Source organism: Grampus griseus (assembly GCF_964374135.1).
Source record: "Grampus griseus genome assembly, chromosome: 1".
NCBI lineage: Eukaryota > Metazoa > Chordata > Mammalia > Artiodactyla > Delphinidae > Grampus > Grampus griseus.
The window spans coordinates 145920248-145937213 of NC_139017.1; the positions used below are offsets into that span (position 1 = coordinate 145920248).

The 16966-nt window shown below is 47.6% G+C and overlaps 3 protein-coding genes across 4 annotated transcripts in view; 2 read left to right on the forward strand and 1 right to left on the reverse strand.

Annotated features, from left to right (window-relative positions):
- The window catches only part of PRDX1 (peroxiredoxin 1), a 46100-nt gene extending 42948 nt beyond the window's left edge, over positions 1 to 3152 (forward strand). For both annotated transcript variants that reach the window (XM_082667661.1, XM_082667660.1), the window contains exon 6: positions 2797 to 3152. In XM_082667661.1, coding sequence (XP_082523787.1) covers positions 2797 to 2882 — 86 coding nt within the window. In that variant the 3' untranslated portion in view covers positions 2883 to 3152. The remainder of the gene's footprint in view (positions 1 to 2796) is intronic.
- A 134-nt stretch (positions 3153 to 3286) lies between these two features.
- MMACHC (metabolism of cobalamin associated C) lies at positions 3287 to 8301 on the reverse strand. The gene is made up of 4 exons (XM_082667647.1): positions 8138 to 8301; positions 6156 to 6350; positions 5276 to 5428; positions 3287 to 4680 (listed from the first exon to the last, which is right to left on the reverse strand). The coding sequence occupies exons 1-4, from the start codon at positions 8216 to 8218 to the stop codon at positions 4267 to 4269; spliced, it is 843 nt and encodes a 280-aa protein (XP_082523773.1). The 5' UTR covers positions 8219 to 8301; the 3' UTR covers positions 3287 to 4266.
- Positions 8302 to 14908: 6607 nt separating this feature from the next.
- The window catches only part of TESK2 (testis associated actin remodelling kinase 2), a 130088-nt gene continuing 128030 nt past the window's right edge, over positions 14909 to 16966 (forward strand). The window contains exon 1 of the mRNA XM_082648505.1: positions 14909 to 15195. The gene's annotated coding sequence lies outside the window, so the exon portion shown is untranslated. The remainder of the gene's footprint in view (positions 15196 to 16966) is intronic.

The window sequence follows — 16966 nt, forward strand, 5'->3', positions numbered from 1 at the left end:
TGGGCTCCATATTGATTCTGAAAAACCAGCACTGTTGGGTATGAGTGAAACATCCAAGTGTGGATCTTTCTGTCCTGTCATTAGTTATGGTACAGTCTTAAGTGCCAAGAGGCTTTAGTGCCAAGGAGACTAAATTGTCAAGGTCCTTCTTTCTGGTTCATTATTCCTCCTATCTTTGTATCATTTGTATTCCTGGACAGAAGAATCTTTGGTTTCCCTGCTGGCAAACTACAGGGTGACTCTGGGTCTGGTCTCTGTTTTTATGTTGCTTTTTATTCTTGGAAGCTTGTTTATGCTTAGGACCTGTGTTCTAATCCTTTGGTGCCACTAAAGCTAATGACTGTGTCACAATCAAATGGAGATTTTGTAAAGCAGCTGGGTTTGCCATTTAGTGCTTGTTCCCTCCATACCTTGTTCCCAGACTGCTGTTTGCAGTGTCTGACATCTGAGGCTTTGACATCCTTGGACTGAAAGGGGCTTCCCCTCTCTCACCTGAGCAAGTGAGATTTTTGCTGCTCCATTACTGAACTTTGCTGACTACATGCTTCCTAGAAGACTAAACAGCAAATAGAGTAGAAAATCAGAGATTGGTTCCCTTGCCTCACTTTCCTCAGGTTTGCCCAAGGAGCATTGCTAACTTAGGATCGTTGGAAAGGTTGAAAGGTGCTTTTCTGCATAAAGTGTGCGAAAGATTCAAACTTGGACCTTTTGCTTACCAAGGTATAGCAGGCAGTTACTTAGTGAAACAAGCAGGACCTTCTGTGGAGGTTGTGCCCCTTATTTCAGGCATTCTTGTTTGGCAGAATTAAGGAACACTGAGAAGGAAAACTGTTTGCTGCTTTCAGATCTCTGAAGGGCTGCTAGAGGGAAGAAGCAGCTTAGTGTTAGGGTTTACACAGTCCTAGCTTTGTCATTTTTTAGCTTACATTTTTCTTGGGTATGGGGGCAAGTCACTACCTTAATCAATTTTTATTGTGGTTATATATAATTTACCTTTTTTTTTTTTTTTTTTGCATTACGCGGGCCTCTCACTGTTGTGGCCTCTCCCGTTGCGGAGCACAGGCTCCGGACGCGCAGGCTCAGCGGCCATGGCTCATGGGCCCAGCCACTCTGCGGCATGTGGGGATCTTCCTGGACGGGGGCACGAACCCGTGTCCCCTGCATTGGCAGGCGGACTCTCAACCACTGCGCCACCAGGGAAGCCCCTAATTTACCTTTTTGAGTGCATAATTCAGTGGCATTAATTACATTCACAGTGTTGTACATCTATCACCACTGTTTCTCTTTTTCATCATCCCAAACAGGCAGTAGTAACCATGAAGCAATAACTTACCATTCCCCTTTCCCTCCAGCCTTTGGTAAACTTCTACTTTCTGTGTCTATGAATTTGCCTATTCTAGGTGTTTCATGTGAGTGAAATCATATAGTATTATCCATTTGTGTTTGGATTCTTTCACCTAGCATAATGTTTTCAAGGTTTATCCAGGCTGTAGTATGTATCAGAACATTATTATTTTTAAAGGCCGAATAATATTCCGACCGACACACACACACACACACACACACACAGAGTTATGTGTATCCATCCGTTAGCAGGTTGTTTCCACCTTTTGGCTATTGTGAATAATATTGCTAAAATATTGGTGAACTGGTGTCTGAATCCTTGTTTCCAGTTACTTTGGGGCTATATATAGGAGTAGAATTGCTGGGTCACATGGTAATTCTATGTTTAGATTCTTGAGGAACTGCCGAACTGTTTTCCACAGCACATGCACCATTTTACATTCCCACCAGCAATACCAAGGGCTCTTTACATCCTTCCCAACATTTACTTTCCTTTTTTTTTTTTAAACTATAGCCATCCTAGGGGATGTGAAGTGGTATCTCATTGTAGTTTTGACTAGTGACGGCATATTTTCATGTTTATTTGACCATTTGTATATCTTTGGAGATATGTCTTTTTTCAAGTCCTTTGCCCATTTTTGAATTGGGTTGTCTGTTGAGCTGTGGGAGTTCTGGATTTCAATTTTGGCTATTAATCCCTTATCAGATATGATTTATAAATATTTTTTTCCATTCTGTGGGTTGTCTTCACTCCATAATGTCCTTTAATCTACAAAAGTCCTTAATGTCCATCAAGTCCAATTTACCTTATGTTTTTTACTGTTGTTTGTGTTTTCAGTATCATGTCTAAGAATACATTTCCAAATCTAAGGTCATGAAGTTTGACCACCCTGTGTTTTCTTCAAAGAGTTTATGGTATATAGGCTGTTGATCCATTTGCGAGTAAACTTTTTGTGTATGGTATGAATAGATGTCCAATTTCATTGTTCTACATGTGGAAATCCAGCTGTTCCAGCACCATCTGTTGAAGAGCATTTAAGCTTATTTTTCAAAGGTGCATTTTTGAAGCATACATAAAATTACTGAGAACATATGAATACCCACTTACCTACTACCTACTGTTAACAAAATCGTAATATTTTGCTGTACATGCTTTAGACAGATTATTTTTAGAACAAAGTATAAAGTTGAAGCTGTTACTTAATTTCTTTAAATTTCAGTTACTCTGTGAACAAATTAGGTATCATAGTAATTAGGGCTCTGGTGAGGATTAAATTACATATTTATAGCTTTGAACTAAAAGGCTGAATGATCTCAGACTGCAGGGTAGGTTTCCTGGTGCCTGAATGTTGCTCTTTAGGGCTCACATTTGGTTTTGAGGCATCCACTTGTCCTTGGGAGGGTGGAGCTCACCACTGATCAGGTTATTAATTAGTATCCTTTCTTTTGCAGTGTGCCCAGCTGGCTGGAAGCCTGGCAGTGATACCATCAAGCCTGATGTCCAGAAGAGCAAAGAATATTTCTCTAAGCAGAAGTGAGCACTGGGCCATTTTAGGGCCAGGCTGCAGTAGGTGGCCATGAGAACAAAACCTCTTTTGTACTATTATCATGCTTAAAACACAAGACCTTGCACTCAGCCCAGATGTGGTGTGGGACAGGACAGGCCTTTCCTGCAGGGGCTGGGGAGGCCAGCCTTTCTTCCTCTGGGGGGAATGGCCTGAGCTGTATTATGGGGCAGGCAAACTGATGTGTATAGTAGTAGGTTATCGCTTTTGGTCTTTTGTAGTTTTATTAAACTTGAGCCGAGACCTTGTTGATTCTTCATTTTAGGGGGACATTAGCCTTTGAGTGTAAGAGGAATTTACTTTTTGCTTTTCCCTCTTTAGGGGAAAATGAGGTGTGAGAGTGTCTCAGAATCAGGAAATTATATTGAGGGGAAATGCAAGTACATACAGAGGATGGACCTCGAAGCAAGGTGTTTCATTTTCACCATATCTGGAGAAGAGCAAGGCCTCCTACTACAGTACTGGCCAAGGCACTGCAATTTTTGCTATAGGCTGGGTTGCAGGTTAAGAGCCCAATGAGATTACTGACATTTACTTTTACACTACTGGGAGGGCTGTATGAAAACCTGAAGCTTGGCCTCTTCTGATAAATGCCTGGTACTGGTTCTGTAAAAAGATCAGAGTTAGAGGCTTCAGTACCTTTGGAACTAAAAGGGGGAGGGGGAGACAAACACAGCGCTGGTGTTCATAGGGTAGGTTTCTGTGTCAAAAGCACAGTGCTGAGCACCTCTTGGCTTCCCTGGGTTTCTATCCTTGATTTAAGGGTAGTTCTTATTCTCATATCATTGTCCTGAGGGAGGGTTGTCAGTGGGGCAAAGGTGGATTCCTCCTGGGCTCTTGAGGCTAGGGCAGATTCAGGACTGAGAATCCTTCTGTGTATCATGTGGTGCCCTTCTAGACACCTTCCAGACATGGCTACCCCAGCCTACCTACCCCTCCAGTATTCAGACAAGTAAGAACTATGAGCGGCAGTATAGGATTCCTGGGGCCTTTAATAATAGCTTATTATATGCCAGGTACTATTTCGTATTTATTCAGTCTCCATAAGAACCCTCTGAGGCAGGTACCGTTATTTAGGGGATAGTTGCTTCTTAAGCCCTGTAACAAGTAGCATCTTGAAGCACTGCAGAGAAATGGTAACAGGTAATAATCCCACATTCCAAGGCAGGTGGCAAGTCTGGATCTGCTTTGGTCTTTTGACCAAACTTCTTTAAGCCTTGTTATCTTCATTTAATATCTCTACTATAATTCTTTATCAAAAATGATCATCTTGTACCCAATAAAATCGTGTCTAGCCAAATAAGTCCCAGCAGGTGCAACTGTCATAAATGAGGATCCCACAGGGGAGGGGAGGGTATCAAGGGCCAGAGGATGCAGGTGGTGAGACCCTGGGGCTGAGCCAGCCTCTGCTGGGATTCTGAGGCTTCCTGGGGATGAATGTGGTGAAATGAAGCTCTTGGGATGTAGAGCTAGGCTCCTCTGAGGTCTGGGCCAAGCCCAGTAAGGCCAAGCGTTGGGCAGGCGGAGTGGAAAAGTAGGCCTTCTGCTCTTCTGAGTAGCGCTCCTGAGGTGGTACAGCATCCCGGTAAGTCCAGTCACGCCAATGGAAGTTGAAGCGTTCAAGCAGGGTGATCCGGTCAGCTCTTGCAGGTACACAGTCGAGGGGCTTTGTGGGTGGCAGATCTGGCACCTCTATTCCTCGCAGCAGCACGACCCCTCGGATGGCAAACCAGCCCCCAAATCTGGGATGTATGCACACACCTGATATGTGCTGGGGAGTGGGTAAAAAAGAAGACAGTCATGGAGGTCGTCTTGGCACCAAATCCAGCTACCAGCAATGCAAGCTAGGTTTGTTCACTTACTCATTCTCATTCTGAGTCTACATGTGAGCCTCTGTCAGTCCTTGACTGGACTCCTCTATTCCCTCTCCTGGACAACTTTTTTCATGAAGTCACTGACCACAAGGAAACGTTCCTTGAGCTGAACTTCAGCTTCCCAGTCTCACCACTCTAATCACAGCTCTGCCCCCTCCATTCTATCACAAAGACTAAGAACAGACTAGTTCTCTGTGTCCCTAGGAACCAGACCCCTGACCATGGTGCATCTTTGTCCTGGATTGTACCCATCAATTCCTTTACCCAGGGGAGGTGGAAGAATGACACCTGAAATCTTTTTTTTCTTTTGGCTGTGCTTCGCGGTTTGCGGGATTCTCAGTTCCCCAACCAGGTAATGAACCCGGGCCATGGCAGTGAAACCCTGGAATCCTAAACACTAGGCCTCCAGGGAACGCCTGGGACTTGAAATCTTGAGGGATTTTCCTTTCCTTTTCTTTCTCAGCCCCTATTCATTAATATTTACCCTCTGACCTGGGTTCCCCAGGGGTCAGACTCCACATCCTGTCGTTGGTAGTAATAAGCTGCCCCTGCCACATGGGCTGCTGTCTGGGCCAGAATCTTGGGGCGCCGGTTTGGGTGTACCTCGTAGTCAGCGATGATTTCTACTTGCATCTCTGGGAGGCTCTGTGATAGAGAACAAGATGGAAGCTTTTAGCACAAGAAGAATCATGGCCATGTCCAACAGAGCCTTAAGTTGTGTTAACACGGCCCTGTCCTCAGAAGTCATGTTTAAAGGGGAAACATGATCTTAAACTTGGAGTGGGGCTGGGGGCTCCAGCGTGAAGAAAGCAATATTGTGTCTAAGAGGGCCCATGTTTGAAGGGAAATACAGTCTTGTTCAGAAACCTTTATGAGGGGTGACTTGGCTCTGCCCTCCGGAGGCCCAATGTGGAGGAAGACATGGCCCAGCTTTGGGGAGACCCAGTGTATGTGTACGTGTGTATATACATGTAAAGTGTGTAGTGGGGGAGTATTCTGTCCTCAAAAGACCCCAAAGACAGCATAAAGCTTCCAGGTCTAGGGCAAAGAAAGGTGAGAGATGCGTGGGGAATGTTGGGCTTATTCCCATTTCACTTGGAGGCCAAGGGAAATCTGATCATATAGTTGTCCATCAGTGAAGGGTGAGTGAGACTGGTTTCAGACCTGGGGGGCTGCTAGAGGAGGTGGCCAAACCCGGGGTGAGAAGGCAGAATGGGGAGAGATCACATTGTCAAGGCTGGCTTTAGGATACCTTTCTGCCCGGGAAGTGGCTCCTAGCCCTAGGCATGTCTAGATCCTGCACTAAGCTTCAAGGAGCTGGAAGCAGATGCAGGTTTTGAAGCTGGGGAAGGCTACAGCCAGCGTTGCTCACCTCTCTAACACGGCCCAGGTGGTATGCCACACACTGGTCCACAGGGTCAGTCAGTGGTTGGAGGTGGCAGCTCTGCAGGAAGGGCTTGAGGGCCCGGTCAAACATGGCAGGTGTGCTGAGTACCAGGAAGGCCAGGGTAGGTCCTGGCAGGGGCAGGTGGAAGGCTGGAGGCAGGAGTGCATTATACCATGCCACCTGGAACAGAGAAAATTCAGGCCACACAAGAGGGCCAACTTAGGCCTTAGCCAGGCCCATACCTTAGCTTTGCATTCAAGGCTTCATGCATCTTGCCCAGCCTCCCTCTTATTCAATCAATGAAATTCTACTGATGTATGATGTGTGTTTATGGGGACGCATCTGAATCTGACATGGAGTTACAATAGAGAGGCAAAGAATTCATAAAAAACTAAGGACAAAAAAAATTGATTATATTGTGATTAGTGCAATAACAGAGCCAGTGAAGGCCCTCTGAAATTTGAAAAGGCTTGGAAGCTGAGTCTTGAAGGCTAGGGAGGAAACTTACAGGCTGACGTGGAGAGGGAGAATCTGGTATGTGTTTTAAATAGGTCCCAGCATAAACAAAGAGGTAAAAAGTGCAAGGCATAGTTGGAGAATAGCAAATTGTCTAGTTTGACAGAAGTGAAGCATCTGTAGAGGGGAGCAGAGGGAGAGAAGCCTGGAGAGATCAGTAGGAGTAAGACTGACTGGCCTTGAATACTACCAATTTGAGGAATATGGGTCTAATTTGGTGACAATGAGGGGCTAGCCATTGAAGATTTAAGGAGTAAACTGACATGATCAGTTTTAGATCAGTCTGGCTGCAGTGTGGAGGATGGAATGGAGGTAAAGTGACAGCAAGTAGGTTACTGCAGAAATTCAAATGATAAATAGTGGCCTGGACCAAGAGCATAGATGGGTTGAATGGAAGGAAATGGATCTGGGATAGGAGACAGATTGCTAAAGGTCTCAGTGGCTGATTGTATGTGGAGCTAGGGAGGTGAGAGAAGGAGGAGCTTAGGATGATTGGCAGGGCTGTATATGGCACTGTTCAATACCATAGCTCCCCCTATCCAGGCCTACCTGATTGCACCAGCTAGGCATCCCCACTCTCCCTCATACCTGCCATCCACCACTACTACCTCAACACCTTTATTCAAGCTCTTCCTGATATTTGGGATGTACATAACCTTCCAATCTATCTTTTCATATATAGTTCAACTCCATTTTTTCCAGGGAAGCCTCTCTGAGGCTAGATCCAACCTACTTCTTCCTCTATAATCCTCTCCCAGCACTGCTGTGTGCCACTCAGTGGAAGGGGTGGAAGTGGGCTGCCTCGTAAGCATCAGGCAAAAGGCTCAAGCTGAGTTGACTTAGCTTTGTTTCCAAGCACAGGGTTCAGTGCAGGGGACACTGGATATAGGGAAATGGACCTATGGGAACAAGGGTAGGTGGTGATGCCAGACTTCTGTGTCAGGCAAGTGTATAGTTTATATACCCAGCCCAGCACTGGTGACTGGCAACATCATGAATGTAACCTTTTATTGGTAGATGGAACAACCCAGCCAACTGTCTGCTTGCTCAACACCATGAATGCCCTTCGCTAATCAGATGACCAAAATTCTAGCCATGCAAACATTCCAGGCCTTGCCCTCCTCCCAACTCCTTCGGGAAGCTTCCAAAATGACTCTGGCCCCACAGTACCTTTCTTCCTGTAAATTACGTAGGTGACAAAGCCACAGGGTTACTGGATCATATGGTGTCTCCTATTCATCAATCCGGCATTGTATGAGGGTAAAAGGACAAACCTGCAACAGTTCTCTACCCGTTTAGCCCAAGCGCCCGTTGAGACCCTGTCCCGATACGTCAAACGAACACGGGGCCAGAAGAGCTCGGGAAAGTTCAGAGGACTCCAGGGCCTCACGCCGGTGGCACCGAAGCCAACCATACACTTCGCCCTAGCACCACAGTAGGGATAAACCAACCTGGAAGGGGTAAACCTCGAAGCCGAAAGGGCACAACGTGTCCTCAATCTTCTGCTTCAGCTCTGCTACTTGCGGCTCCATAGCGCACGCTACACGCTGAGCCTGCTGGGGAATGGAGTCTCAAGGTAACTCGGGACGTTAAGCTTTGAGGCAGCTTGGACTCCATTTCCCCGGAACTACTGGGATCGGCAGCGGGACTTCGTTGGCTCTGCGCGATGCATCCTGGCACACGTAGTTCATTCGGTCCTTAGAGACAGCCACTACAGAAGCCGAAAGACTCAGTTTCCCGGCAAGCTTCACGGTGGGGCTGTGACTGCGCGTGTTGCTTCTAGGGAAACGTAGTTCGGTAGCCTGCATCACCAGCTGTCTCCAGTAGAGGTGAACTCAGTTTCCCAAGTGGCACCGCGGAGACCAGTGCGAAGGCGGGCTTTCCCGGCCTACCGTAAGGTTTGAACCGGGCGGCGGCAGTAGTTCGGTGTGATGGCGCAAGTGTCGTGCGTCTGGAGAGGTCTCGACCAAGATTCGGTACCTTTTAACTCCCACCTGATATCTGCGTATCAGGGCATCCCGCTTTTCCACCAGTTCCCCAAGGACGTTGCTCCCCTGACTAGTCCCAGAGGCGTAGTTTTGGTCTGATACTGCATCCTTACCTTTATTATTGCATCCCCCACTCACCTCTTTAGATCTGACGTTGTGGTCTTTCCTGGGCTGTGCCTTGGGTGCCCACAGTTGGGAGAGCAAGGGCACAAGATGCCAGGGAGCCAGAGCTCTGCCGCAGGCTATGAGTAGGAGCCTGAGATGGTCTGAGCACCTCGATGCGCTTCTCAATGCTACTGACGGAAATGTGGCCAGGATTAAGGTGAGGGGGCGCCTGAGTCCCCCGCCCTCTGGTTTAGGGGCTGTGGGTTAAAGGACTGCAAGACAGAACTCATTGGCCTGTGCATTTGTTTTTTTGTAGCAAAGGCTGTATCCCCTTGGAGTCTCCACCACGGGTATTGTTCCTTTTTCTACCTATCCCTCAGCCTTTTCTCTTTCCAGAATCTGCCTTTTTCCAGTGCCTATGCCGTCCACTAGTCCTTGCAAATTCCAGCTTTTTATTTTCCTGAACAAACATTTCGCCCCCCCCCCACCCCCCCAATAGGCTTTGCACTCGTCCCTTCCTTATTCCCTCAGCAGGAGACCTGACTGGGACCCGGATTTCCCCTCATTACTTGCCTCCCCAGTCAGGAGTCCAAGCTCAACAGCCTTGGGCTCTAGAGACTCCCATTGTCCCAGAGAGACTAAGTTGGGCTGAGGCCCGTAGTGCATCTTCTCTCTGGGATGAATTTACTATTCTTCGATCCCAGCTTCGATCCCAGGCTCAGGTGAGGCATGGAATCCTAGGTGAGTATGTTTGGGGTTTGCGTGAGATGAGGATACCAGGGGTTGGGGGAACCCCTTGCATAATAGATCGTGTGGTTTTTCTGCCTGGGTAGGTGACTGAGGCACTAAGGCAGGCTGTGCAGGGCCTGCTGGAAGAGCGAGAGCAGCAGAAGTACCAGATCTCTGCCCTAGAAGGTATCTGATCGGTTCTTTTCTTCATATACACAGTCTCATATGTGTGAACACATTTTGTTGCACTCCTGTTGTGTGTGTGCTTGTGTCTTGATTTGCAAGTGGAGTCTCTAGGCTCATGTGTGAAGTTCTTAGAGGGGCTGATCCCCAACTTGTCCCACTACAGCATCACTAAGGTTGCTGCAGGGGGGCCCAGAGCAAAGGGTCCTTCTCCTGGAGCAACGCCTGGAGGGGCTGAGAAGGGAACTGCAGGGCCTTCGAAGCTAGGTACAGGAACAGGCGTGAGCCCAAATACAAACAGGACCACAAAAGTGCAGTGCTACCAGTGGCCTTCACCAAGAGCTGCAGAATGAGTAAGTGATGGGCAAAACCTCGCCTTCTTCAGGTCTCTGAACTCCTGGTACTCTGGTAGCCTCCTCTGGGCTTGTTAATTGGCTTTAGAATGACACTGCTGTCATTCCTGCAGGCTGCAACTGCTGTGGGAGGAGTCAGAGATTCTTTGGGAGGAATTGAAGTTGCTGCAGGACCAGCTGAGTGAGTAAAAGATTGGGGGTGGGTATGAAGTCACCTGTTCCCTTTTCTGGAAAGCCTTCTTGCTTTCCTAATAAATGACCATAGCTCTGACTGCTTGAGCTTCCTAGAAATCTGGCCAAATATTTTGTCTTACCTCTCATGGTGTGAGTCTAGTCTCCCCAGTCAGCTTGGAAACTTCTCAGCAGCTGGACCAGAATGCTTCTGTCCTAGTTTTCAGTGCCAGAGAAGGGGAAGGAAGGAAGTTGGAGAACATCCCCCTTACATTTTCTCTCATCCACAGGCCAGCACCAGGAGCTGCTGCTGAAACAGATGACTGAGGGGCGGCAAGCTCAGGCCCACAGCTGGAAGGTAGGACCAGGATCGGACCTATCTGTTCACATCTCCCTTTGGAGGCCCCGTCCTTTCTCTGTCTATCCTGTTTTGCTGGCGGGCCAGGATACCCTCTCCTATCTCTATCTCTTTCCTTCTCTTCCCTGTGCTGACTCCACCTGCCTCCAAATCTCTTCTTCCCAAGCCCTCTGCTCCAGGCCATGAGAAACTATCTTTGTCCACATGAGGGTTCCAAGTGTGCTGAAGAGGCTAATTGTGGGGAGGGGGAGTTGCTTCTGGAGAGGGAGAGGTTTGGTCCTACCTGGGCCCATGGTCTGGCAGATGTTGGATCAGCTGGAAAGTGGCCAGGAGGGCAAAAGTCACACCCTGGAGACTGCCAGGACAGAGGTCCAGGATGCCCGGTGGGAGCACGACCCCCTCAGGTCAGGGAGTGTGGGTGCTTGCGGTAGTGGAAGGGATTCGTCTCACAGAGACCAGGCACTAGGGACCAAAGTTCAGCTAGCTATCTTAAATTTGAAATGGGCTGGTAGGGGTGGTATGGTAGGGGTTGCAGCCCATACGGGCAGTACTGGGCATTCTTTACTTGACACAGAGTCACCGAGGTATTTCTATATATTTGGAGGATAAAGGGGGAGGGGACTGGAGTCCTAGCCTCAGGAAGGAGGACAGTTCTGTGCTGGGAGGGCCCCCTTGACCCACCATCACCATCTCTGCCTCTGATTCTTTCCCCTTTGCAGGACCTCCGTTCACGTCCTCCAGTCTAAGCTGCCCCTGGCTGCCACCTTCGCCATGTCTCTTTCTTCATCTAGCTCTGAAGTCAGTCTTCCAGACAGTTAACAGTAGTTGGGAACTTTTAAGGTAGCTAGGTGGGGGTAAGGCATGGATCTTGGGGAAGCTGAATCTGAATGGTGCCTGGATGCCAGCTGCCTAATTGTTTGACATTGGGTAGAATGGAGTCTCTGCCTCTTTCTTTGTGAATCCATCAACCTCCGTTGCTCCTTATCCCGAGTCAGGCCTTTATGTCCTTCCCCATCAGGGCCCACAGCCTAGGTCTGTATGTATCACAGTGCTTGCTGATGATTTGTTCTCTCTTCCCTTTCTTTCCTCTTAGATCTCCAGAGGCATACCCTTTCTAACCTGCAGCCCAGCAGCTTTCAGCTCCAGGCCCAGAGCCCTATACTTTAAGGGCCCCAAGATGCTCCTGAGTGACTGTAAGGACTTGTAAGAGCAGTAGGATGATGTCTTCTTTGCTCACCTTCCCTTCCAAGGTCCTGTTTCTGGGTCCCCTTCCCCTCCCCTCTTGATCTAGCTGGTGTTTGCCCTCCCTACTGAGGTTTGTCACTGCCTGTCCAGCCTTACCCACAAGCAATAAAATGGTTTAATCCTGCCTGATGTGTTTTCTGTGAATCAGCACCCACATGGGATAGACTCAGCTGTACCTGTGACTTGACTGCTTCCTGTCACCTCTCTCTCTGAAATCCAAGTTCATAGACATTTATAACTGTATCTTCTGAGTGCAAGCCCTGTGCTCAGTGGACGTTGGAAGGAAGAGCTCCCATTCTGGTGGGTAGAATGAGGTAGGACAATGCTCTGGGGCAGTACTGCTATGGGGATGCAGAGGAGGGCAAGACACTCTGGTGCGCCTTTGACCTGGCAAATAGAAGGCTTCCTCTCCTTTTTTTTCAGCTTCTGCCTCTTGAGGCTCACTCTAGCCCCTCCATATTTCTTCATCCTCAGCAGTCCAGGCTGCATTTCTGCAGCAGTCTCCTCCTTAGTGTCTCTTCTTTCAGTCTCTACCTCTAGTCCAATGGCGTTCAGGGCTTTTTGACTGTGACCTCCAGTAAGAAATACAGTTTACATTGTAGCATAGTAAATATAAATGTATGTATTTATTAATTGAAACAAATTTTATGATTCAATACTATTCTTTAAATTTTTTTTTTTTGATGATGAGAAACAATGCTGTATTTAATTAAATTTATTTATTTATTTATTTTTGCGGTACGCGGGCCTTTCACTGTTGTGGCCTCTCCCGTTGCGGAGCACAGGCTCTGGACGCGCAGGCTCAGCGGCCGTGGCTCACGGGCCCAGCCGCTCCGCGGCATGTGGGATCTTCCCAGACCGGGGCGCGAACCCGTGTCCCCTGCATCAGCAGGTGGACTCTCAACCACTGCGCCACCAGGGAAGCCCTTATTCAATACTATTCTTACTAAGAGTTATGCACTCTGATATTTCCTATTATATTTTTTAAAATGCTTTGTGGCTATTGGTTCTGATCCTTCTACCACTTGGTTGCTCTCTGGAAGTATACCTTCCTGGGTAGATTAGGGAAGCTTTACTTTTTCCTTACCTGGGCTTTGTGTTCTAGACAGTGCAGTCCAGGGTTTCCCTAGAAGTAGCAGCATCTCACTGAGGTCTCATTACGTCTCTTCCAGTGCTAAATACAGCCCAAAAAATAATGTCATTTATCCACCAAGTGGATGTTTATTGAGCATAATACATAACAGTCCTGGTATATATTTGTCCTAAGCTAAGATGTGCAGTGGACTCCCATCTCTTAGCTCAGTCTAGCTGGGAAGAGGAGACAGTTATCTGAAATAAAAGCATAATAAAAGGCTGGGGTGAGTAGAGCAGGAACTACTTCCTGTTTTGGGGTACATTCAAGGCCCTGGCCTAATCAGCAGACAGGTCATGAAGGGTGGGCCTTTGACACCTGAATAGCTATAAGGCAATCCTCATGTTTTCTTCCCCCTCAGCATTAGGGAGATTGATGAGAATGGAATGGTAGAGATGAGACCTGGGTCCAACAGAACCTGTTCAAAAAAACAAAACCCAAAAGTTCCTATGAAGGCTCATCTTCCTGCTGAAGCAGATACAAGGAACCCCTGTCTTTGACATCTTTTACTGGGCAGGTGATATATCTGGCATAATGGCACTATTTAATCTACTTGCTACCAGTGCTCTACTTATTTATCAACTACTTTGCATCAAGGTCTGTGGAAGACAGGTTTGCAAGGGTGCCAGGGCTCCAACAGAAACATTAAATAGCAATGTGGAACAATGGTATTTGAACAGTCACCAGGTGGCAGCACATGATTTGTTGCCAGGCGAATGATACAGAAAAGGCTTGCCAAGGGGACTGGGTGATGGTGACCTCTTTTCTCCCTTTAGAGATCCTGTGAGCTATCAATCTTCCTAAAACAGTGTCCTGTAAAGGCTACTCTCCTGCTAAAGAACCTCTGATAATTCTCCCAGCATAAAAAAGAAAGGACAAGTTTGGCATTTAAGCTGAACCCACATTTAACCTCTTATCTCTGCCTTCTATCTCTTACCACACATCTTTCTTAAACTTTATTGCCACCAAAAATGCACACCACCTATACTCCAACTGTTCAAATTCCACTCATCTGTCAAGACCCTTGCAACAGGAGGCAAGTCTAAAGATGGCACAAAGGAGGTCTCTAACCCCAGGGAACGTGGGTGCAGGAAGGCCATACTCCACTGTTTGCCTGCTCTTGCCCTGGAAGCTTCAATCTGCTCAGGCTCATACCTTGATGGCATGAGGTCCAGGCGTATGGAAAGCATGAGGAAATATGTGCCTGTTGAACAGCTGAATAGCATTCTTATTCTCTAACCTGTTTTCAAGCCAGCTCAAGTGTTAACCTCCTGGAAGAAGGCTTCACCAAATCGAATCTCTTAGTTTAGAGGTATTGCTCGCTCAGCATTTATACCCATTGCTCTTACTATCTCAAGTCGCTAATAATTGTTTATTTCAGTTTTCCCTCCACACTATAGTGAGATCCTGTCCGACTCTGCGTTCATACGGCTTTTGCCTACTCAAGTCCTTATTCAGCTATATCTTCACGAAGCCAAAAGCCGCGCCAGTAGAATCCATTTTCTGTTGCCTCTATCAATTACCAAGCGCTTATATGTTTGGCATTTTGATTGGCCCATTTTGTGTTTACTCTCCCGCCCTCTGAGAGGCTCCTGGGCTCGGGTTTTCCCCAGGTGTATTCTCTCCTCCTTGGTTCCGCCCTTGGTTCCGCCTTTCCCGCACACTGCCTCTTCTGTTTTTACTTCTACTTCCTTCCTATTGGTTCCCTTCGTCCTCCGGAGTTGGCGCTTTGGGCTGATGATTGGCTTTTCTGAACGCCCATTGTGTCCACCCTCATACCACGTGGCATTCCTAGTGCTAATTGGGCAATTCCACTAGCTCGTTTTTCCAGGATTAACGATTGATTGGCTGCTCTGAGGGAGGGCTTGAGAAGAGGGGCGTGACCGTTGAAACCCCGCCCCTAGCTTCCCTGCCCGCTTGGGCAGGAGTTTCAGTCGCTCGCGGCTGGGCAGCCCAGGGCTCTTCCAGCTGCGCTCTTTGGCTCGCCGGCCGGATCATTCTCCTGACCTCGCCGAACAGGCGAGGGGAGCGGCCCCGGCTGCGGGGTCATGGCAGTAGCCTCCTCGTCCTCCGCCGCCGCTGGCCCAGCCGAGTCGCCGGCTTCTGCGCGAGGGAGCCCTACCGCCTCCGCAGGCTAAGAGCCGCTGCCGCCTCCGAGCTGTGAGGGCTACTATGCTCCCTCTTTGCCTCCGCCTCCCCCTCCCGCCCGCGCAGGCACCCCTCTGGCTGCTCAGTCCCGCCTCAGGTAACGCCAAGAGAGCGCGTGGGGCACTAACCCAGGGCACCCCGGCCCGCGTGCGCGGCTACCGCCCGCATGGGCTTAGGAGCATTGGTGCTCCGGTCTTTTAGCACTGGCAAGACTCCTTCGCTTCCCGGAGCCTCCTCTCAGCGGCTGGGGACACTCCTCGACCCCTTCCCCTACTCTTTTCACTTCCTTCAGGGTCCCAGGACGGCTTCTTACCCCTGCCCCGCGCCTTCTCCCTCCCCACCTTAGAGGCCCGGAACCCGTAGAAGTTCCTTCGTATCAGGGACTTGGTCCCCGACTCCTTCAGGCTCTTTCCCCACTTCAGAGACTCAGGACTTCTTCATTTCGTCGCAGAACTCCCGTTTCTGAGACCTCCAGCTCCACCCTGTCAGCTCGCTCAGAGATCTGGACTCCCTCACTTTTTTTCTCAAACGTAACACCCTCGAAAACACCCACTTCTACCCTCGAAAGATACTTCCCTCCCCTCGGACACTACTGACTCCTTTTTTTCACTCCTCCCCTGTCATCCCTCCTCTCCGCATCTTTCCTTTTCCCTCCTCTGCCTTTTACCCTTAACTTTGAACACTCTGGACTAAGCCAGTATTCAGATTTAGCTAGAAGTGAAACCGGGTTTGTCGAATTTAAAAACCTTTCAATGTATCCCTCTGAAAAAAACTTTGCTAAATAATTTGGACTTTATTCTGTAGGTATGGGGAGCCATTGAAGCTTTTAAGCAGGAGTTTGGTATGGTTGATTATCTCTGGTGAAAATATGGAGGAAGAATTCAAAGTGAAGAGCGTGGAGGCAGAAAGCCTAGGTAGGCAGGAAAGTAGTGTGCTAATCCAGGTCAGAGGGGAATAGTGGTAGGAAAATGAAGAGAATGGCATGCAGTTCCATGAGGTTTCAAAATAGAGTTGACTGTATGATTCCATTTATACGAAATGTCCAGAGTAGGCAAAACTAAAGAAACAGAATGTAGATTAGTGATTGCCTATGGCTGGAGTTGGGGGTACACACATGCAACAAGACCTAGGAGTAGGGTCATGGGGTATATGCACTTTAACTTCATAAGATATCAGATTGTTTTCCAAAGTGGTTGCAGCAATTTACACTCCTATAGCAGAGTATGAATGTTATCACTGCTTCATATTCTTATTAGTATTTGGTAGTATCTGACATTTAAATTTCTACCAATTTAGGGGGTATAAAAAGGTACTGTGGTCTTTATTTGCATTTCCCCAATTATTAATAATGTTGAATATCTTGTGTTTCCCAATTTGGTTTCTTCTGTGAATTGCTTGTTAAGTCTCTTGCCCATTTTTCTACTTTGTGGGGTTTTTTCTTACTAAGTTCTAAAAGTTTTTTTTAATATACTTTGAGTACAATTAGTTACAAAAATTCTCTTCTGATCTGTAACTTGTATTTTCACTTTTGTCTTTTAATAGATAGTATTTATTATGAAAAAAATAGAGTTGAGAGAATTAGTGGGGGATTTCTAACTTGGCTGATGGGATGGATTGATAGTGTTAATTGAAATAGGGAACATAAAGAAGCAATTTTGAGGGGAGGTAATGTGATTTTGGATAAGTTTAGTTTGAGGTGTTTTTCAGGTATCATTGTGGGTAGATGGAAATTTGGGTCTGAAAACTGGGAGAAAGTTTGGAACTGAATACATATATTTGAGGGTCAACAAAGAGTATATGGGGGATGTTTGAAGCCTTAGTATGGGGTGGTAATACTGAAAGAAGAGAAGAAAAGGGCTGTGGACCAG

Bases quoted from the DNA above. Each gene is read 5' to 3' on its own strand.
- MMACHC (XM_082667647.1), bottom strand. From the start codon at position 8,218: ATGGAGCCGCAAGTAGCAGAGCTGAAGCAGAAGATTGAGGACACGTTG. The intron at 6,351-8,137 runs GTTGGTTTATCC...TCTCTGTTCCAG, and splicing joins TCGAGGTTTACCCCTTCCAG to GTGGCATGGTATAATGCACT. The intron at 4,681-5,275 runs GTCAGAGGGTAA...CCCACTCCCCAG, and splicing joins CTGACCCCTGGGGAACCCAG to CACATATCAGGTGTGTGCAT.